Source organism: Macaca nemestrina, chromosome 12 (assembly GCF_043159975.1).
Source record: "Macaca nemestrina isolate mMacNem1 chromosome 12, mMacNem.hap1, whole genome shotgun sequence".
NCBI classification, from domain to species: Eukaryota; Metazoa; Chordata; class Mammalia; order Primates; family Cercopithecidae; genus Macaca; species Macaca nemestrina.
The window spans coordinates 12,474,596-12,492,472 of NC_092136.1; the positions used below are offsets into that span (position 1 = coordinate 12,474,596).

Below are 17,877 nucleotides of genomic sequence, written 5' to 3' on the forward strand. Positions count from 1 at the left end.
GCCGTCCTTCCCCGCTCTCCTCCTTCTCCCTGGGGTTTTCCTTCAGCAATTCCTCCTTCCTCCCTGTCCTTCCTCTCCCCTTCCCCTTCCTGGAGTCTTCCAGTATCTCTCTCTCTGCCTCTGCCCCTTCTGTAATCTTGACCATTTTCTGGTGCACCTTCTCACTTCCTCTCCCTCCATAGAGGGGAGATTCCTACCCCTTCCTGTCTCTCTGGTTCCTGAGATTCCTCCTTTCTTCCTTTGATGTGTCCCCCATTTTTCTGGCTCCTCCTGGCTCCCTCTGCTGCCCCAGAGCTCAGGTCTCTCTCACTTACTCTGCATGGGCATGTCCAGGCTCCTTCCAGCTTTTTGTCCCCTTGCTCTCTCTCACTTCAGAGTCCCTCCCTCCCCAGAATCCCTGCCTCCGTTCTTCCAGTTCTGTGGAGTTCTTTGCTCCTCCACCAGCATCCCCTGCCCTGACAGGACCCTGACCCAGGCAGTTTCTGTGGCTGGAGCTGCTACCCAGTACCTCCACAACCCCCCTGCCTTCTGTGAGTTGAGAAAAGGGTCAGTCCAGGGCCCAGGGACTGGCAGCCCTGCCTCCTAATTAGCAGGAGGTAATTGCCTGGAAAAAAAAAAATTCATTTAGAATGAGACTCCGAGACTCCGAGTTAAAGCTGAGCCAACCAATGGACCCCAGGGAGGAGGAGAGGGGAAGCAGCCCAGGCCCCGGCCTCAGGAAGCCCCTCAGGAGATGAAAGCCCCTATGACTCCCTGCCTGGCTTGTCCGCAGCACCCCAGCCTTAGGGAAGTGGGAAGAGTGCACTGGACTGAGTGTCCCACCGTCTTTGCCTGAGTTCTGGTTCCACTGCTCACTGTGTGACTTGGGGCAAGCCATTTATTCCTTTGAGCCATACTTTTCTCTCCTATAAAATCAGAACAGGGCCATCCCTGCCCACTTCACCCTTCAGGATCATGAGGGTCAATTCAGACAGTGGCTCTGAAAGCATTTGGCAGGCTGTAAAGTGCTATAGAGTGCAAGGTGTTACTCTCTTCCTCCACGTGGCTCTCAGCCGAGAGGTGAGGATGGTGGGGGGCTGGAGTGGTCTTGGAGAAACCTGAGGGATAGTGTAGCCTCTAGGACTGAAAGGATGGTGAGGTAGATCCAGCTGAATGACAAGAGTAAGGGCAGACGATGCGCTCTCCCATGCCCGTCTCAGCACTCGCTGGCTGCAGCAGCCTGAGTGGTCACCTCCCTTTCTGATCCTTACTTTCCTCCTCTGTAGGAGGCTGAGCATGATGCTCCCTCCTGGGGAGGCAGGGTGGCTGGAAGGCTAAATGAGATCATGTTTGCAGAGCTCTTAGCACAGTGCTTGGCATACAGTAAGTGCTCAATAAATGATACATATATCTCATTTAGCTATGTCTACTGTAATTAAGGGCTATTATCTTGACTCCCTTGACTCCAGAGAAGCTGTGGTTTTGGGTGCTATCTTCAGGTGGTATTATTTGTTTTGCTTTTTGTTTTTGGAAGGGGGAGAATCTCTACAACCCAGTAAGGTTCATATCAAGCAGTCCCTAGAAACACCAAGCAGATCTGCCTCTCAAAGAGCCCCCCACCTGTAGGGTGGGGAATCAGGAGTGGACTGCAATTACTGCATTCTCCTGCAACCTCACTTTTTCCTGGGGGGGTGTGGGCAAAGTTCTTGTTTGGGTCGGGGAGAGGTGTGGAGCCTGTGCTGGTGGAGGCCTTTGTGTTCATCTTGGCGGAACTGGCCCTGCCACAGAGAAAAGGTTGGTGTTTGTTTAAACAAGCCTTCCCCACCCACCTTGGAGGAGGGAGCAGGAAGTTTTGCTTACCCCAGGTCTGCCCACCTGGGTTGAGCCTGCACTGTGACCCGGGCAGCCCCAAGGCAGCCAGGACGCAGTCAGACAGACTGGAGTGTGCGGGTGTCGGGCAACGCTGTAAGCTCTGAGCGCCAGATTGCCCCGGGAGCGGTGAGAGGGCGGCGGGGGCCGGAGAACCGTCTGCCGCTGCTTCCCCGCCGGCCCAGGCCGCCGCTGGGGACCGTCTGTGCGCCCGCCGGGGTGCAGTGCCCGCGCCAGCCACCAGGAGGCAGTGCGGCGGGCCCCGGGAGGGAATGGGGCGTGGTATTTACCACGTTCGTGGGGCGGCCCTTTTTGTCCTGAGTCAGGACTGGGGTCTTCAGCATCCGAGGACCTAACTCGAGGAAAGGGGGCTCTTGTCGCTGGTTGCTGCCATAGCTTCAGCTGAGGGTTGATCAGGGAGGCACTGGCAGAGGAAGGCGGAATCACTATGCACAGTCTCTCGGATCCTGCTCTCTGGGAGCTGCGCAAAGGGCGACCTGGAAGAGGGCGCAGCCCCAGGACTGACTTCTGTTTCAGCACCAAGGACAAGGAGCCGCGTGGCCGACAGCTGTTTCAGCACCGCGGACAGCTCTCGGGGGGCGGGACACTCAATGGCTCCATCTTAATATTTGCCGTGTAAATGATACCCCTGAATATGATAGAACGGCATGTCGTGGAGGGACTCTCAGACCCTGCATTCCAGCCAGGAGGCTTAGGACCAGAGAGTTGAGTGAGTAGCCTAAGGTCACACAACTGGCAAGTGACAGAACGGGATTCAGATCCGCAGTGGTCTCTCTGTCCGTCTCTCCTGCCCCTGGATTCCCACTAGTTATCTCTGTCCTGAAGCCTCTCTGGGAGCTTCACATTATGTTGCATCCCCCAAGAGCCCTCGAGCTGGCAAAGATTAAGTGTACTTCCCTCCCCAACCATAAGCCCTGGCCATGGATTTGAATCCCAGGATGGAAGATTTCTAGCCCCGGTGGCCTTCACAGCTCCAAGCCTCAGGTGGGAGGGCATTCGGGCAGGTGGCCCGTGAGGAAGCCTATGACTTGGGGAGATAAAGTTGAGTCATCAGCATGAGGAGCTTTTAAGTGCTCTGAGATTCTCAAATGAAACATAGCATACAGTTCCAACCCCAGCTTCTCTGCAGCGTGTATTATTAATAACAATAAGATGCTGATTTAGGCCAAGGCACAACAATGCATTATTCATAGGAGTAACTAGTGGTCAAGGCCCACACTTAATCATCACACGTCCCTGGTCCTGCCTCTGCTCCACATTCCCGGCGAAGAGGCCCCCCCGCCCCCAGTCTGAACCCCTCCTTTCTTGGACTCCGGATGCTCTGACTGACGTGATCATTTTCACAGCTGCTCAGGTGGCTCATCAGCTTTGGGATCAAGGTGGGTGGGGAGGGTGTCAGGTTCCCAGCTAACTCCTGGCTAGCCACTCTTCAGCCTGGGCTCCCAGTTCAGAGCTGGCACCTGGCCCTTTCCATCCTGAATGGCTTTGGCCCTGAGATTTCTGGGCTTAGCAGCTCTCTGGGGTCTACAGATGGCCAGTCTCCCTTCCCCCTCTTTTGAGGCTGAATACTCAAGCCAGATGCACCAGGCCTCCCTAGGCCAGGAATTGTGGGAGGTAGGAGTGGCTGTGGTGAGGTGAGGTGAGGTGAGGAGGTCACTGAGCAGAAGATACCATCACCTCCATTAAATTCAATAATGCGTGTGAAACCCTTGGTAAACTGTGGAACACTTTATAAACTGCTCTGCACTGTGCAGATATGAGCCATTATTACCAAGGCCATGTGTCGACTGGAAGGGAGACAAGAGGTAGGGAAGGTGTGGACAAGGTCCTCATAGCTTACCAGGCCTCGCTCTCTGATGAGGAGTAGGTGTGCTTGTGGATCCCTACATGTCCCCGTCCAATTTCTTGCTGGAACGGCTGCTGGCCCATCCAGATAATCCTTCATTCGCTGTTTACTCACTTGGCACCTCCTCTGAATTCTAAACCGTCTGCATCCAGCCGGCCTCTGCGGCCCCTGCCAGTGCACTCTCCCTAGCTCACTCACACATTATCTGTTTTTATTACAGTCAAGGTTGAGGAAGCTTGCTCGTGCTGAGCCCCTATTTTCAGCTACTTGTAACTTTCCAAAACAATCCCCCTTGGGCTTCCTCTTTTGCTAGCCTAGTTCCCACCCTAGGTGAAGCCCGAGGGGTTGTGGGCACCTCCACAACTTTCCAAAGGACACTCAGAGAATGTCCAGAGGGCATGGGGTGGGGGTAGGTCCAAGGCCCAGCTTTCCTGGGAAATAAGTGCTGGTCGTTCTCCCCTCCTTCTTTTTTCCTTCTTGCCTATCTCAATTTCTTTGTCCTCTTGCAAGAGAAGAGCTGGCCCTGTTCCCAAGGTGGGTGGCCTGGAAGGGGGAGCCTTACAGTGGAAAGAGGTCAGGAAATTCTGCAAGATGGCAAGACCTGGAGCTTTACCTGATTGTCTGGGGTGCAGGGTTTAGCTCACTGGCTTTCTATTCCTTTCTCCCCAACTCTGCCTTTCTGGCTTTCTTGTGTGTGTTGGGTTGAGGGGAGGGAGGGAAGCAGGATAGGCACCAAAAATGTCCCCCTTCCCATGCCCGGATCACCCTGGAACTGGTAAGCTCTGCCCACTTGTAAATGCCTGCCATCTTCCCCCATTTCCATCTGCTCAGCATGCGCATGGAGGGTGCTTCCTATGGAAACCTGTGACTCCAGCTTTCACTGTTTCCCACCTTGAACGTCATCGGGAGCCACCAAAAGATGGGGGTGGGGAAGTGCTGGGGCTTGACGTGTATTGCAGAATCAGGTGGGAGGAGGCAAGCTCAGGATGGGGACGTGCTGGCAGATGTAGCCCCAACCACCCCCAGCAGCATTCTGCTTTATCTCCAGAGTAGTGGTTGCACCCTGATGAGTACCAGAGACAGAGCCCTGGGCAAGTCCTTGGGACACCCCATTTTCCTCCTCTTCCCACTCCTAGACTGTCCAGTGCCAGACACCCAACCCCCAACCTGTCCTGGGACCCTGAGGCCAGCCGAGCCTTTATCTATTGAGGGTGCTTCTCTGAGGCCAATGCCTGGGCCAGTGGAGGGGGAGAAGGAGCCCCAGGACATGTGTATGTGTCAGAGGAGTCTCTGAAGTACCTGGGGTAATTTGGGCATGGCTCTAACTGGTAACATTCTTGGGAGAGTGGGAGCCCTTTCCCTGACTGCTGTTTGTGTCCACTCAGGTTCTTTCTTCTTTTCTGTCTATTCTCAGAGTGTCTTATTTCAAGGCGTGGCTCCCCTAGGGTGGAACAAGAGTAACAGCCACAGGGTTTGAGGTCTTATAGACCTCCAATCTAATCCTGGCTTTACCTTTCTTCTGCTGTGTGTTACTGGGCAAGCACTTAACCCTCCCGAGCCTCAGTTTCCTTCTTTGTAAAATGGGCATAAGAGTATTTACCCTCAGAGGGGTGCTGAGGTCTGCGGACATGATTCAATGCCAAGCATATGTTAGTTACTTTGATGAAAGACACTTGGGAAGGAGAGCAGTGGCCTGGGACCTGTGAATGCCTGTAAGAGCCTCCAGGAGCAGAAGCAGTCTAGGTCAGGAGGGCTTGGGGGTGATGGAACAACTCTGGAAGGGCTGGGTGTGGGGAGTGTGCATGTCACCATCTGAGAGTGTGAGCACACATGAATTCTGGGGGAAAGAGCCTGTAGGCACAGATTCCCAGTAGGTCCAGCAGCCTCTCTGTACCTTGACCTAGGCTACATGCTGTGGGAGACCCTGAGCAATTGGGAGACAGGATATTATCCTGTTGCCCTGCTTGTGGGGGTCAGGTCTATCCCCAAGAAAAGGGGGTTGACAAATGGATCCATTAATTCAAGTTTGGAGAAGGAAGAGATTGCTATGAGTGCCTGTCATTGGGGAGGGCTTCTTGGAGGAGGTGGACTTGTCTGAGACCTTGAATGATTTCATGAATTTGTTTAGCAATTACTTATCCAACCTCTCCTGTGTACCAGACTTTGGTCTTCAAAGATGAGTGAGCTGGGGGTCTCAATCCTCTAGGTGTGCCCAATTGGGGAAGGACATAGAAAGAGCTAATTATTAACCCAAAATAGTTAATTGTCATAGTTACTAGGGAGGCAGAAAGGACTGTAGGAGGGGAGACCATCTTTGTCTAGTCGCTTTGAAGATAGAGAAGGAAAGGCATTCCAGGAAGAAGGAATAGCCTAGGCAAAGCGTCATAAGTGTGACAAGGGTTGGCCTGCTTGTGGGAAAGAGGAAAGTGTGGCTAGGTTGTACAGTCTAGCACATTATAGAATGCCATCGCATTCGTCAGCTCAAAGGGAGGTCACTGTGGCTGGGTAGGAAAGGATGGGCTCAAGCACCTATTATTCCCCATGCCTTAGTTTCTTTCCCTGTGAAATGGAGATAATAATGGTCCAAGGTTGTGGAGATGGTTCATGGCGCAGTATCTGCCACACTGTGTGCACTCAACTAATGTTAGCTATTATTTGATAGTGACAGCACCCCAGCAGGGAAGGTCAGGGGTTATAATCATCATTTGAAGGTAAAGTGTTCAGGCCCAGCATGGGCCTTGCCCTGGGTAACGTAGTTGGCCAGGGCCAGAGCTGGGGCGTGAACCCAGGTCATCTGCCTCCAAGTCTACAATATATCCCACCTCTCTACCTGAGAAGGACAGACAGAATCTGAGTAGACAAGTGATGGCAAATTCATGGGCAGAGAATTCCAGGCTAGAGGAAGTACGTGAATGCCTAGAGCTCGTGAATGGCGGAGCTGGCTGGGCATCTGCTTGTGGCCACGGCCATGGGTGTGTGTGCATGTGTGCATGGGTGTCTGTGCCAGGGTGAGTCTCTGTGGCTCGTGTCTGTGGCCTGTGTGCATGTGCCCACTGCTCCTGCGGCCCCCCTCCCGTTCCCCTCTGGGCAGCTGGTGAGCTTGCCCTCAGAAAGCCATTCCTTCTCCTGCAGCTCCCCAGGGCATCCCAGCAGCCAGCAGCCCTGTTTGATTCTGTTCATCCATAAATCATGTCTTGCTGAGGAGATGAGAAGGAGTTGGGAGTCAGGGCTGAGCCCTGGTGAGGGACTGGGTTGGGTCGGCAGTTCACACCTGAGGCCCAGCCTGGCTTCCACCTGTCACCCCTGACCCCATGTCCCCATGCCTTAACCCTCCCTCTTCCATACCATAGGTGCTCACTGATGCTTGCTTTGGTCAAGCCCTGCAGGTCCTGGGAGGGGTCAGTGGTGCACAAAATTGAGTAAGATGTGACCTCTGACCTCTGCCGTCCTGTGGAGAAAACTAGAGTGTATCCAGTCCAGTATTTCATTCAACACCATTGAGTGCCAACTCCGTGCCCCAGATATCTCTAATCCAGGGCACGATGTGATAATGCTATGATAATAGCTAGCATTTAGTGCCTACTTATTCCGTGTCAGGCACTGTGCTGAGTGCCTTGTACATGCTAATTCCTTTAAACCTCACCATAGTCCTATGAGACTATGCTATTATTAACCCTCGTTTACAGATGGGGAAACCAAGGCACACAGCAATTAGGTTACATGGCTTGGAAGAATCAGAGCCAGAATTTGAGCCTGAGCAATCTGACTTCAGAGGCCTGGCACTAATCACTATACTCTAAAAGAAGAATGTAGGCCCAGTATGCTGAGAACTCAGAGGCAGGAGCAATTAATTCCCACTGGGCAGACTAAGGGAGGCTTCCTGGAGGAGGTCTTTTCATCTGGGCCTAAAAAATTCAGGAGTTTGTCAGGCAAAGTTGAACATGCGGAAAGAACAGAAGGGGTCCTGGTGTGTGTGTGTGTGTGTGTGTGTGTGTGCGCGCACGCACACACCTGCTTGTAAAAGAGAGCTCTCAGCTCATCACTGCAGCCTCTCCCATCTCTTCTCTTCCATCTTATTTGGGTGACAAATGAGATAACATACAAGCATTGAACATTCAACAAATGTTTGCTGAGCACCTCCTGTGTGTCAGACACCGAGCTTGTCGTAGAGGATACTGGAGTGAGCAAAGCAGATACAGCCCCTTTCTTTGTGGACCCTGTAGTGTGGTATATAGTAGGTGCTTAATAAATAGTAGCACCTATTATTATCTTTGTTCCTGGAGGCCTGGGATTCTTCCTCCTTCATTCTTTCAATAAGCATTTATTGAGCACCTATTATATGCTCCACCATTGGTGCTGGGAATACAGTGGTGAATAGGAGACCAAGCCCTGCTCTCATGGCACTGAGATGCTAGAAGGGAAGGCTGTGCGTGGGCATTTTGTCCACCCTCAGAGGCAGGCCACTTCCTGGGGTACACAGACCTTAACCTGCGATCTCCTTGGGGGGTGGCCTGGCCAGGGGCATAGGCTGTGCCCACAGGACACAGCAAAGCACACAGGACTCAGTCAGACCCTTCATCCTGAGCTGTAGTCAGCTGATATGCCCACCACAGGCCTGGGCAGAGGGGCAGCAGCCTGCCCCAGCTCATACCTCACTCCCAAGACACGCCCCGCCCCAGCATTGGACCCAGGAGGTCTGGCTCTGCCTATCTCCTGGTTCACCCTGCCTCCCAGGTTTCCTGATGTTGCCTGTCTGCCCTTGTCTATGCTGTGCCTTACCCCCCGGGACCCAGGATGTCTCCTCTGCCCAAGGTTAGGTTGTGGCACTCAGCCCTGTCAAAAGGCTGACTAGGGCTGCAATATTTTCTTTCCCCCAGTGTTAATATGCTGACAGTAAGGGGACTTGAAACCATGTATGTCATCTGAGGAGGGGTTAGAGGGCTGGGGTGGCTTTGCCTGGAGAAGACTTGAAGGGGACGTTAGAACTGTTGGCAATGATTTGGAGGCCTGTCATGTGGTAGAGGCAGCCGGCTCGTTCCTGGCAGCTCTGGAGGGCAGGCTCAGGACCAGCAGGGAAGTTTCTAGGGAGACAGATTCAGTTCTGCAAGAGGCACAGCAGCCCTCCCTAACAGTGCCCATCCAGGAAGGACCTGCTTCCTGCCTTCTGCTCCCTGCGGAAGCTCCCTGTCACCAACAGGGCTGCCCATGGGCTTTGTGCATCCCTGGGGCCTGACTTCATGACTTTCAAGGTTCCTTCCAGCTGGAGACACAGTGACTCCATACGCAGGAAATGGTTCACTCTGGCTGGTAGGCAAGAACACGCTTGTACCCCTTGATGGCGACATCTCCCTTAGGATCTCCTTAGGATCTCCTTAGGATATCAGCATGCTGGCCGAGGACATCAAGTCACTTTTATTCACAACATCAGTGCAATTTGCAGTGGCAAGTGTTTGTTTCACCCTGCCTTTGAGGGCTGTCCGAGGGAGGCTGAAGGGTCTGGGGAATCTGTGGGGGCTGCACCAGCTGCCTGGAAGATGACAGCAGCCACCCACACTATAGGGGACCCTGGGGTCACTCATCCAGAGGAGTTCAACTTTCCTTAGCAACACAACCCCTTCTCCAAATGGAATTTTCTGCAAAAACTCAAGAGCACAGAAGGAAACAGTGCTACTGTGACTGAAGAGGGCTTGAGGGATCACAGCCTTATCGGCTCAGCCTCCACTCCCCAGAGCCCCAGAGAGACTCCAGGCAACCCTAGGGGTTCCAAAGAGTGCACCTTGAAAACTAACCATGTACCTCTGTAGTTGGTATGATGTCAAAGCAACGAGTATAGAATCCGAGTCGGACTGCCTCAGTTCAAACCCTGGCTTTGAACTTGGACATGGTATTTGACCTCTCTGTTCCTCAGTTTCACCTCTGTAAAATGGGGATGACTCATAATGCTTATCTCTGTTGTCGTTGTGACTGCATGTGGAGCACCTGGAATACCTGGCTTGTCCTCTGAGGGGGAAGGGTCAGGGTCAGCTCTTCCCCAGATGAAAGCACTGATATCCAAGAGTCGAGTGTCTTGCCTGCCACACGGCCGGTTAGCAGCTGGACTAGGGTCTCAGCCTAGTTCTCCTAGACCCCAAGCCTAGGGCTCATTCTGCCATGCCCACAGGATGCTAATTGCTTAAGATGGGTGTTCTTTTGGGTTTCTGGGGGCCTTTCAGAGTGTGCCCACTGGACTCTGGGATTGATAGGCTTCTGTCCCTAGGGACTCTCTGACCTGCAGGTTGAGGATTGAGGATTGAGGATTAGTTTTTGAGAAGGATCCTGTTTGACAAAAAAAGGAGGGAGCTCCAGGAAGGTGACCCCTTAGAGAATTCCCTGTGGCAAAGAGGTATATGGGGGAGGGTGAAGTGTGGAGAGGGCACCAGAGCAGAGGAGCCTACCTGGAGTGTGGCCATGACCTCCAGCTGCTTCCTACTGTAGCTACCAGATCTTGAGCTTGTGAAACACCCCTCTGATCCCATCCTTCCCCTGCTCAAAAGCCTACCATGGCTCCCGTGGTCTACAGAACAAAACAAGCCCCTCAGCTGGATAGACGAGCCCCTTCCCCATCAGGCCCTCCTTTCCTTCCAGGCTGGTCTCCCTGAATTCACTCCCCATACCCTAAGTCCGGCTCCTCAACAATGTGCCTAACACTTTTCCCACCTCCACACCTTTTCCTCTGCGTGGACTATCCTACTTTCGCCTCACTTCCATCTTCAGACTACGCCAAACACCACCTCCGCAGGGTGTCCTTCCCAGATAGCTCACTTGTCCCGCAAGATTGATAAAGTCCTCATTTGTGCTCCCAGGGCCCTTTGTTTATGCCTGAGATAAAACAAACACCAACAACCATACTAATGGTACCCATACATTGAGTGCTAACAGCAACCCTGTGGGAGACACTGAGTGGTTAAGATACTTGTCCAAAGTCACACAGCTGTTAAGAGGTAGAGGTGTGGCTGGGCGCAGTGGCTCATGCCTGTAATCCCAGTACTTTCGGAGGCCGAGGCGGGTGGATCACCTGAGGTCAGGAGTTCAAGACCAGCCTGGCCAACGTGGTGAAATCCCTTATCTACTAAAAATACAAAAAATTAGCCGGACGTGGTGGCGGGTGCCTATTATCCCAGCTATTCGGGAGGCTGAGGCAGGAGAATCGCTTGAACCCTGGAGGTGGAGGTTGCAGTGGGCTGAGATCACGCCATTGCACTCCAGCCTGGGTGAAAAGAGCAGAACTCCGTCTCAACAAAAAGAGGCGAGGTGGTACTCACACTTGGGTCTTTTTCTCACGTCTTTTGGAGTCTGGGGCCCGCTGGCTGGGTGTCCTGCGTTTGATGGTTCTAGAGCACCTAGCATGCTAGGAGATAACTTTTTTTTTTTTTTGAGACAGACTCTCGCTCTATTGCCCAGGCTGGAGTGCAGTGGGGCAATCTCAGCTCACTGCAAACTCCGCCTCCTGGGTTCACGCCATTCTCCTGCCTCAGCCTCCTGAGTAGCTGGGACTACAGGCGCCTGCCACAGTGCCCGGCTAATTTTTTTTTTTAATTTTTATTTTTAGTAGATACGGGGTTTCACCGTGTTAGCCAGGATGGTCTTGATCTCCTGACCTCGTGATCCGCCCGCCTCGGCCTCCCAAAGTGCTGGGATCACAGGCGTGAGCTACCATGCCCAGCCGAGATAACTCAATTCTAACTTGTCTTCCCCATTGGAGTGGTAGTTCCTTGTGGGCAGGGCCTGTCCCCCCACAAACACATACCCTCATAATTTATGTGTGTGTGTGTGTGTGTATATATATATATATATATTTTTTTTTTTTTTTTTTTTTTTTTTTGAGACAGAGTCTTGTTCTGTTGCCCAGGCTGGAGTGCTGTGGTGCAATCTGGGCTCACTAAAACCTCCGCCCCCCTCCAATCCCCATGGCAGAGTTCAAGCTAAGCGATTCTCATGCCTCAGCCTCCTAAGCAGCTGGGACTACAGGCACACATCACCACGCCCAGCTAATTTTTTGTATTTTTAGTAGAGATGGGGTTTCACCATGTTGGCCTCAAATTCCTGACCTTGAGTGATCTGCCTGCCTCTGGTTCCCAAAGTGCTGGGATTACAGGCATGAGCCACCACGCCCACTCATAATATATTCTTAATAGATAGTTGCCGAGGAAAGCTCAGCGTAAGAATGGAGTTTACTTTATTTCAAAGTGAGTTAAACAAAGGAAAGTGTGGGCTCACTTGCTTTTAGCCCACATAGCTCCCCTAGCCCTTCCAGTGGGGCTGGGCGGGTTCCATGGGGAGAGCTGGGAAACAGATCTCATGTCCAGAAGGCACCTTTGCCCATCCCTTCCCTGGAGGCCTGGCCATGGGCCGTGGGGCTGTGATGGAGTGCCCTGCGCCTATTCTCCCTCAGAAGCTTGGAGATCAGAGTCCTAGTTCTCCTATTTGACCTGAGAACTTTGACAAATGTGGCCCCTCCAGGCTTGCAGAGCTGTGCTCCTCAGCCCAGGAGAGGGAGGGGCAGGACCTTGGTGTCTGCAGGTTGTCCAGGTCAGAGCTTATGGGTGCCCTGGGCCCTGAGGTTGAAAGTGAACTGGGTGCAGGGGCTTCCGGGGGGTTGAGGCTGTAGACTTGGTACAGGAGGAGACTGGATTTGCCTGGCAGGTGGACAGGTGGGAGCCTCACAAGGGTGGCCTTTCCCCACAGCTAGGAGGCTCAGGAAGTCAGGAAGGGAGAGGTGGGGCCCAGAGAGGGTTCTAGTAGAGCAGGTAGAGAAGGGACTGCCCAGGGTGCTGGAGTGGAGGAGGGAGGGAGCCCAGAGGCCCCTGAGAGTTGATGAGAGTCATCCCTGAGGGTGACTGCTGGGCCCTCCTCCACCAGGCTGCATGGCCAAGTAAGAGAGACTGGGAGAGGAAGAAAGGCAGAAGCTAAAACCGCAGGAACCAGGACCAGACAGATATCGTCAACTCTTAATTACTATGATCACTGGCACCAAAAAGCCCACGCAGGCTCCTCTGTAAATAAACAGCATCTCCTTGGCTTTAGGACGCATCCTAGCACACACAACAGATTTATAGCGCATGTGTGATCTATGCGGGTCTCCACTCACTGTCCCACATGAGAATTTTTCCTCCAGGCTTTTGCCTTCCTTTCATTTGGTTTGGGCTAATGTTTACAATCACCCGTGAGGAGGGTGGGGGAGGAGGTCTGATCTGCATTTACAGAGGAAGAAACTAAGTGCTTCTGTGACTGGTGGAAGCCACACAGCCTGGGAAGGGGTGGGATTCGGACAGAGGCCTGAGATTTTCCTCCCAGGACAGGTCTCATCTTTGGCAAGGGTGTCAAGGTTTCCACTCCTGAGGTTTATGGCCCCTTGGCCCTTGGGATGAGAGCATTTAGGAATTACAGATGGGCTGCAGCCATGGTGTTGCGGGGGGGTGGGAGCTCGGGGGATAGGGATGTGCAGAGGCCAGTGGGTGGGCTTCCAGACCAAAGAAAGCTGGGCTAAAGGGGGCAACAGCTGGTCAGAGGGTTCCAGAGATTCCTTTGACTACACATATGGCAGGTGAATCTTGGGAAACAAGACGATCGGCTAGTGCCCATGAGGCAGATGCCCTCATAGGGGCTGTCAGAGCTAATAAGGACCCTTTGGACAAATTTGACTGGAGTTTCGACTCAGAGTGTGTGTGTTGTCAGGGTAGCGACTGGAAGAGTGCTGTGTGAAAAGGCCATCCAGGAGCAGTGGCCTATGGAGGGATTTGATGGACAGATGAAGTCTGGCTGAGCTGAGGAGCACATTTGGCCCTCCTTTGAGGGTTTCAAGTTTGGAGGATGGCACAGATCCCATGGACTCACACAGGGTCCATGCAGGGAGAGACAGAGAAAGATGCCAACTGGCACAGTTTCCCCATTTTACAGATGAGAAAACTGAGGCACACAGAGAGAAACTACCCAAGTTCATCAAGCAAGGCAGAACTGGGAGTAGAACCTGGGTTCAGAGCTCCCAGTGAAGGGGCCAGATGGAAGGGTAGGGTGGTGGTTCTGGAGGGCTCTGGGCTGAGGGAGGGTGGCCCTGGCCAATAAGGGTCTGACCTGTACCTGTCCTCCCCAGGGGCGCCCTCGCGCGACGTCCTGCTGGTCTCTGCCATCATCACCGTCAGCCTTAGCGTCACTGTCGTCCTCTGCGGCCTCTGCCACTGGTGTCAGCGCAAACTGGTGAGGCTCCTGAGGGCCCCTTGGAGGGCAGTGCCTGGCCCTGCATACTGCCCCCCCCACAATTACAGGCTCGGGAATTTTCCTAAGGGTGCACACAGGTGACTCACCTGTCCACATAGTCAGGGGCACTTCCATAGAAATTCAGACCACATGCACACGCATGCATGCACACACACCCTGCGTTTACCGGAGTCTCGGCCCTATACTTCTGTGTATATGCCCAAAGCCATGTATTTAGGGACACATTCAGGGACAGACTTAGGACTCACAGGCATTCGCACGCGAGCAGCTACACACACACACACACACACACACACACACACACACACACACACGCCCTGCCTTCCGCATAAAGCACCGCAGGCACACACGCGCAGACTGAGAATCGAGCCCCCAGTCTAAGCGCCGCGCCCCCTCCCCTCCGCCCGCTCCCCCCATGGGCGTAGCGGAGCCGGAGGCCAATGCGGTGGCGCCGCCCGCCCCACCCCCTGCACATCCATCCTGGCTCTCGGGTTTGTACAAGCACAAACGGCTCCTTTTCATTTTTAACGAGGGCTGGGGAATTAACGAGCAGGATTAGTCCATCAATAAGTAAAGAGACCATCAGGAGGGACATTCATCCCCCGAGGGCGCCGGTAGGGGGAGCGGGGCTGAGCCGCCCGCCCTGCATCGCGCCACCCCGCCCCGCCCCGCCCCGCCCGCAGCTCCCCGGGCTTCTGCTTCGCAAGACCCCGACTCCCGTCCCCCTTCCTGCCGCCCGGCCCAGAAGTGTGGTGGGGCTTTGGGAGCAGCAGGGGGCAGAGGAGCAACGGTGGGTCCAGGGTGTCCGAGGTGCGACGCCTTTGGCGGGGTGAGGTGAAAGAGGGTCACTGGCAAGCGCCCCCAATGGTGGGAGTGGGGGCAGGGCGCCACCTCTGGGAACCCCATTCTCTTCCTGCGCAGGCACAGAGGGGCCTTAAGGACAAGGGGGGAGCGCTGTGGCTGTGGGCACTGGGTGGGTAGAGGCTTCATGCCCCACTCCTCTGGAGGAAGAAAAGGGGCAGATACCCCTGGGAAAGGGTTTTGGGGTCTTGTGAGAGACCCGTGGGAAAGACCGGAGAGGTCCCAGAACCCAGCATGCCTCCTTCAAGAAAGGCAAACTCAGGGCTTGGGAGCATGCGCCTCCATCCTGGGTGTTGAACTTCAGGCAGCTCCGACCCCTGGGGAGGAGCCGTAGTGGAGGCCAGCTCTGCTTCCTGTGTGAGTGTGTGTGCATGTGTGCGAGTGTGTGCGTGACCCAGTCCCCCTCTGCCTGCAGGTGTGTGGAACTGGGCTGGCTGCCCTGCTTTGTTCCTGGGTCCCCTGTGTCTGCGTCTGTCTCAGAATTTCAGGAAAGGTGGTAGAGGAGGCTGGGCCATGTGCCTCTGTGTGTGAGTGTGCTCGGAGGCTGGGGGAGTGGCTGAGCGTAGCTGCAGCGCTGAGCATCTTGTTGCAGAGCCCCTTAGGCTGTCTTGCTGTCTGTCTGGATTTGAAGGCCAGGGAAGAAGGCTGGCTGCATGAGCAGGCGCTGCTGGCGACCTTGTGTGTGTGTTCCGTGTGGGGTCTGTGCTGAGTATGCTGACTTTGAGGGTATTGGTGCAGTGTGTGTGTGTGTGTCTGTCTGTCTCTCTGTGTCTGTGTGTCTGTTCACCCCTCAGCGGTGGGATGTGCATCAACTCATCAGATCCCTGTGTGAGCCAATGCTGGGGTCTGCCCCACCCTCGTGACCTCCTCTGCATATATGCTGCAGTGTGTGTGTGTGTGTGTGTGCAGTGAGAGGTGCCTTCCAGGACCTGGGTACAATTGAAACTGGTCTCTACCCCACCCCCATGCACCTCCAGTCAGGTGCAGGGCCTGGGGACAGGAGTTCAAAGGCGACAGCTTTTGCAGCAGATGGGGGCTGTCAGCACCAGAAGGACCTTGGGAGCTGAGAGATACAGATGCAGCCTCTTCCCTGGTCCCAGCCCCTCCCCTCAATCCCCAGCCAGGAGCCGTCCCAGGGTCCAGACCACAGGCTGTCCCTCTTGACTTGCTCTGGATAGAATGCTACTCTCCCCAGTCATCCAAGCCCTGCCACCCGCTCCCCTCTGCCTCAGGGGTTCCAGAAGCCAGGGAGCTCCTTGATCAGGCTGTCTCCTTGCTCCATGGAAGGGACTTTAAAATGCTGTCCCCTCCCCCAACACACACAGTTGTTGGGCTCTCCTTGCCTGCTTGTCCCCTCAGCAGCAGTGACGTGATACCCTGACAGCCCAGATCCCATTTCCAAACATTAATAACTTCCTTAATCTCCAGCTGGCTTTTTCCGGATCAGCCTGGCCACCCCTCCCTGAGAAGCGGGCTGGTGGTGTTGGGCTCCTTTGAAGCTGCCTAATGTCACCCGGACCCTGCCTGATTTCCTGTTAACTTGGGTTATCCCCCTGCCCTCCAAATCAAGTGCTGGCCTGGTTCCTGTCCCCCATAGCGCCTTGGCTCCTGCTGCAGAGCAACAGTCGAAGCCAGAGGGGAAGGTTCTCGTAGTTGGGGAAGGAAAAGCGGCAGACAGAGGCTCCCAGAATGTCTGTGGGGGGGCGGCTCGGAAAGGGCTGACCCTGCCTTTCCTGGCCTTAGGAAAGGGGCAGTGGACCAGCCCTATGAGAGGGTGCTGGCCGGGGCAAGCTCTCTTGCCAAGCCAGAAAGAAGGAAGAGAAGAGTGAGGGGCAGCATGGGATGCCCTCAGCAGCCCCCCTCTTGCCCCACACTGCCTGTGTGCTGCAGAATAGTGGGGCGGGGCTCCTGCCTGAGGGTCCTGCCGAAGGGGGCCTGAGGTCACTGTGGCACAGCCTCGTCGGATCTTCCCAGTTGGAACTGGGAATTGAGATTTGGACCTCTGGGTAGTGATGGGAGGGATTGGAGAAGGAGCTGTGAGTGGCAGCTTTTGTGAACCCAGGGTGTCCGGCATCTCTGTATTTCAAGTCTTAAAGTTCTGACTTAGAGGCAGCTGCTGGGGGCCCAGACTCCAGGGTGGGCGGGGCCATAGAAGGGACACTGCCAGGTGATGATTTCTGAGAATTGCCTAGTACCAGGTTCCACACTAGGTACCAGAAACCCACAGCCTTGCTTCTGTGGGAGCACGTGCCAGGAGATAGGAGCTCAAGTAAGTAAACAGAAATGCCCATATCTGTGATGAGAGCCTGGAGGGATGAGGAGTCTTCCTCCTGAGGTTCACATGGCAACACCATTTCAGAAAGGAGGAAAGAGGCCAGAGAAGGGAAGGGACTTGGCTAGGACAATGGGGGAACATGCGGTATTGCTGGAGCCAAGCCTCAGGCAACCCTGAGGTGTAGGGCACTGCTAGTGGCATGAGGGAGCTTTGCTGCCAATCTCCCTAGATAGGCGGCTCCCGTGCCTGGGAAGGGGCTGCCCCTGGCGGGAGCGTCAGGGAGCATGGCCGTGACAGGGATCATGGCAGTGACAGCTCTTACTTTGCTTTAGAGATGATGGAATAATCGACTGTTGTGGCTGCGGTGCTGGTGCACATGACGGAGTGTTGGGAAGCATTTGCGTGCACACGTGTGTGTGTGTGTGTGTGTGCGCGTGTGTGTGTACAGCCAGGGAGAGGTAGGCCAGTGCCCAGTGGGAGAATGGGCTGGGAGAGGCAGCCCCAACCCCCGCATAGCCCCTGTTCCCCCACTGCCCACATCAGCCATGGACCTGGACCTGGCCCAGGTCCGTGGCCCATGGGTGCGTGTGAGGACGCTTGGTGGCAGCCAGGAATGTTAATGGGGCTGGGCTCTGCATGAGCTAAATTTAGAAACCCAAACTGAGAAGGTGAATGGTGCTCACCTTCCCGGCAGCAGGCCCAGTTGCCACTGTGGCCACGGCCCTTCCTTTAGCTGGAGGACCTGGGGTGCCCACCCTCTGCCCTGCCCCCT

General features: G+C 54.6%; 1 protein-coding gene across 9 annotated transcripts in view; it reads left to right on the plus strand.

Annotated features, from left to right (window-relative positions):
• The window catches only part of LOC105469415 (synaptotagmin 7), a 64,114-nt gene that overhangs the window by 11,167 nt on the left and 35,070 nt on the right, over window positions 1-17,877 (plus strand). For all 9 annotated transcript variants that reach the window (XM_011720382.3, XM_071074499.1, XM_011720392.3 and 6 more), the window contains exon 2: window positions 13,845-13,948. In XM_011720382.3, the coding sequence (XP_011718684.1) occupies window positions 13,845-13,948 (104 nt within the window). The remainder of the gene's footprint in view (window positions 1-13,844; window positions 13,949-17,877) is intronic.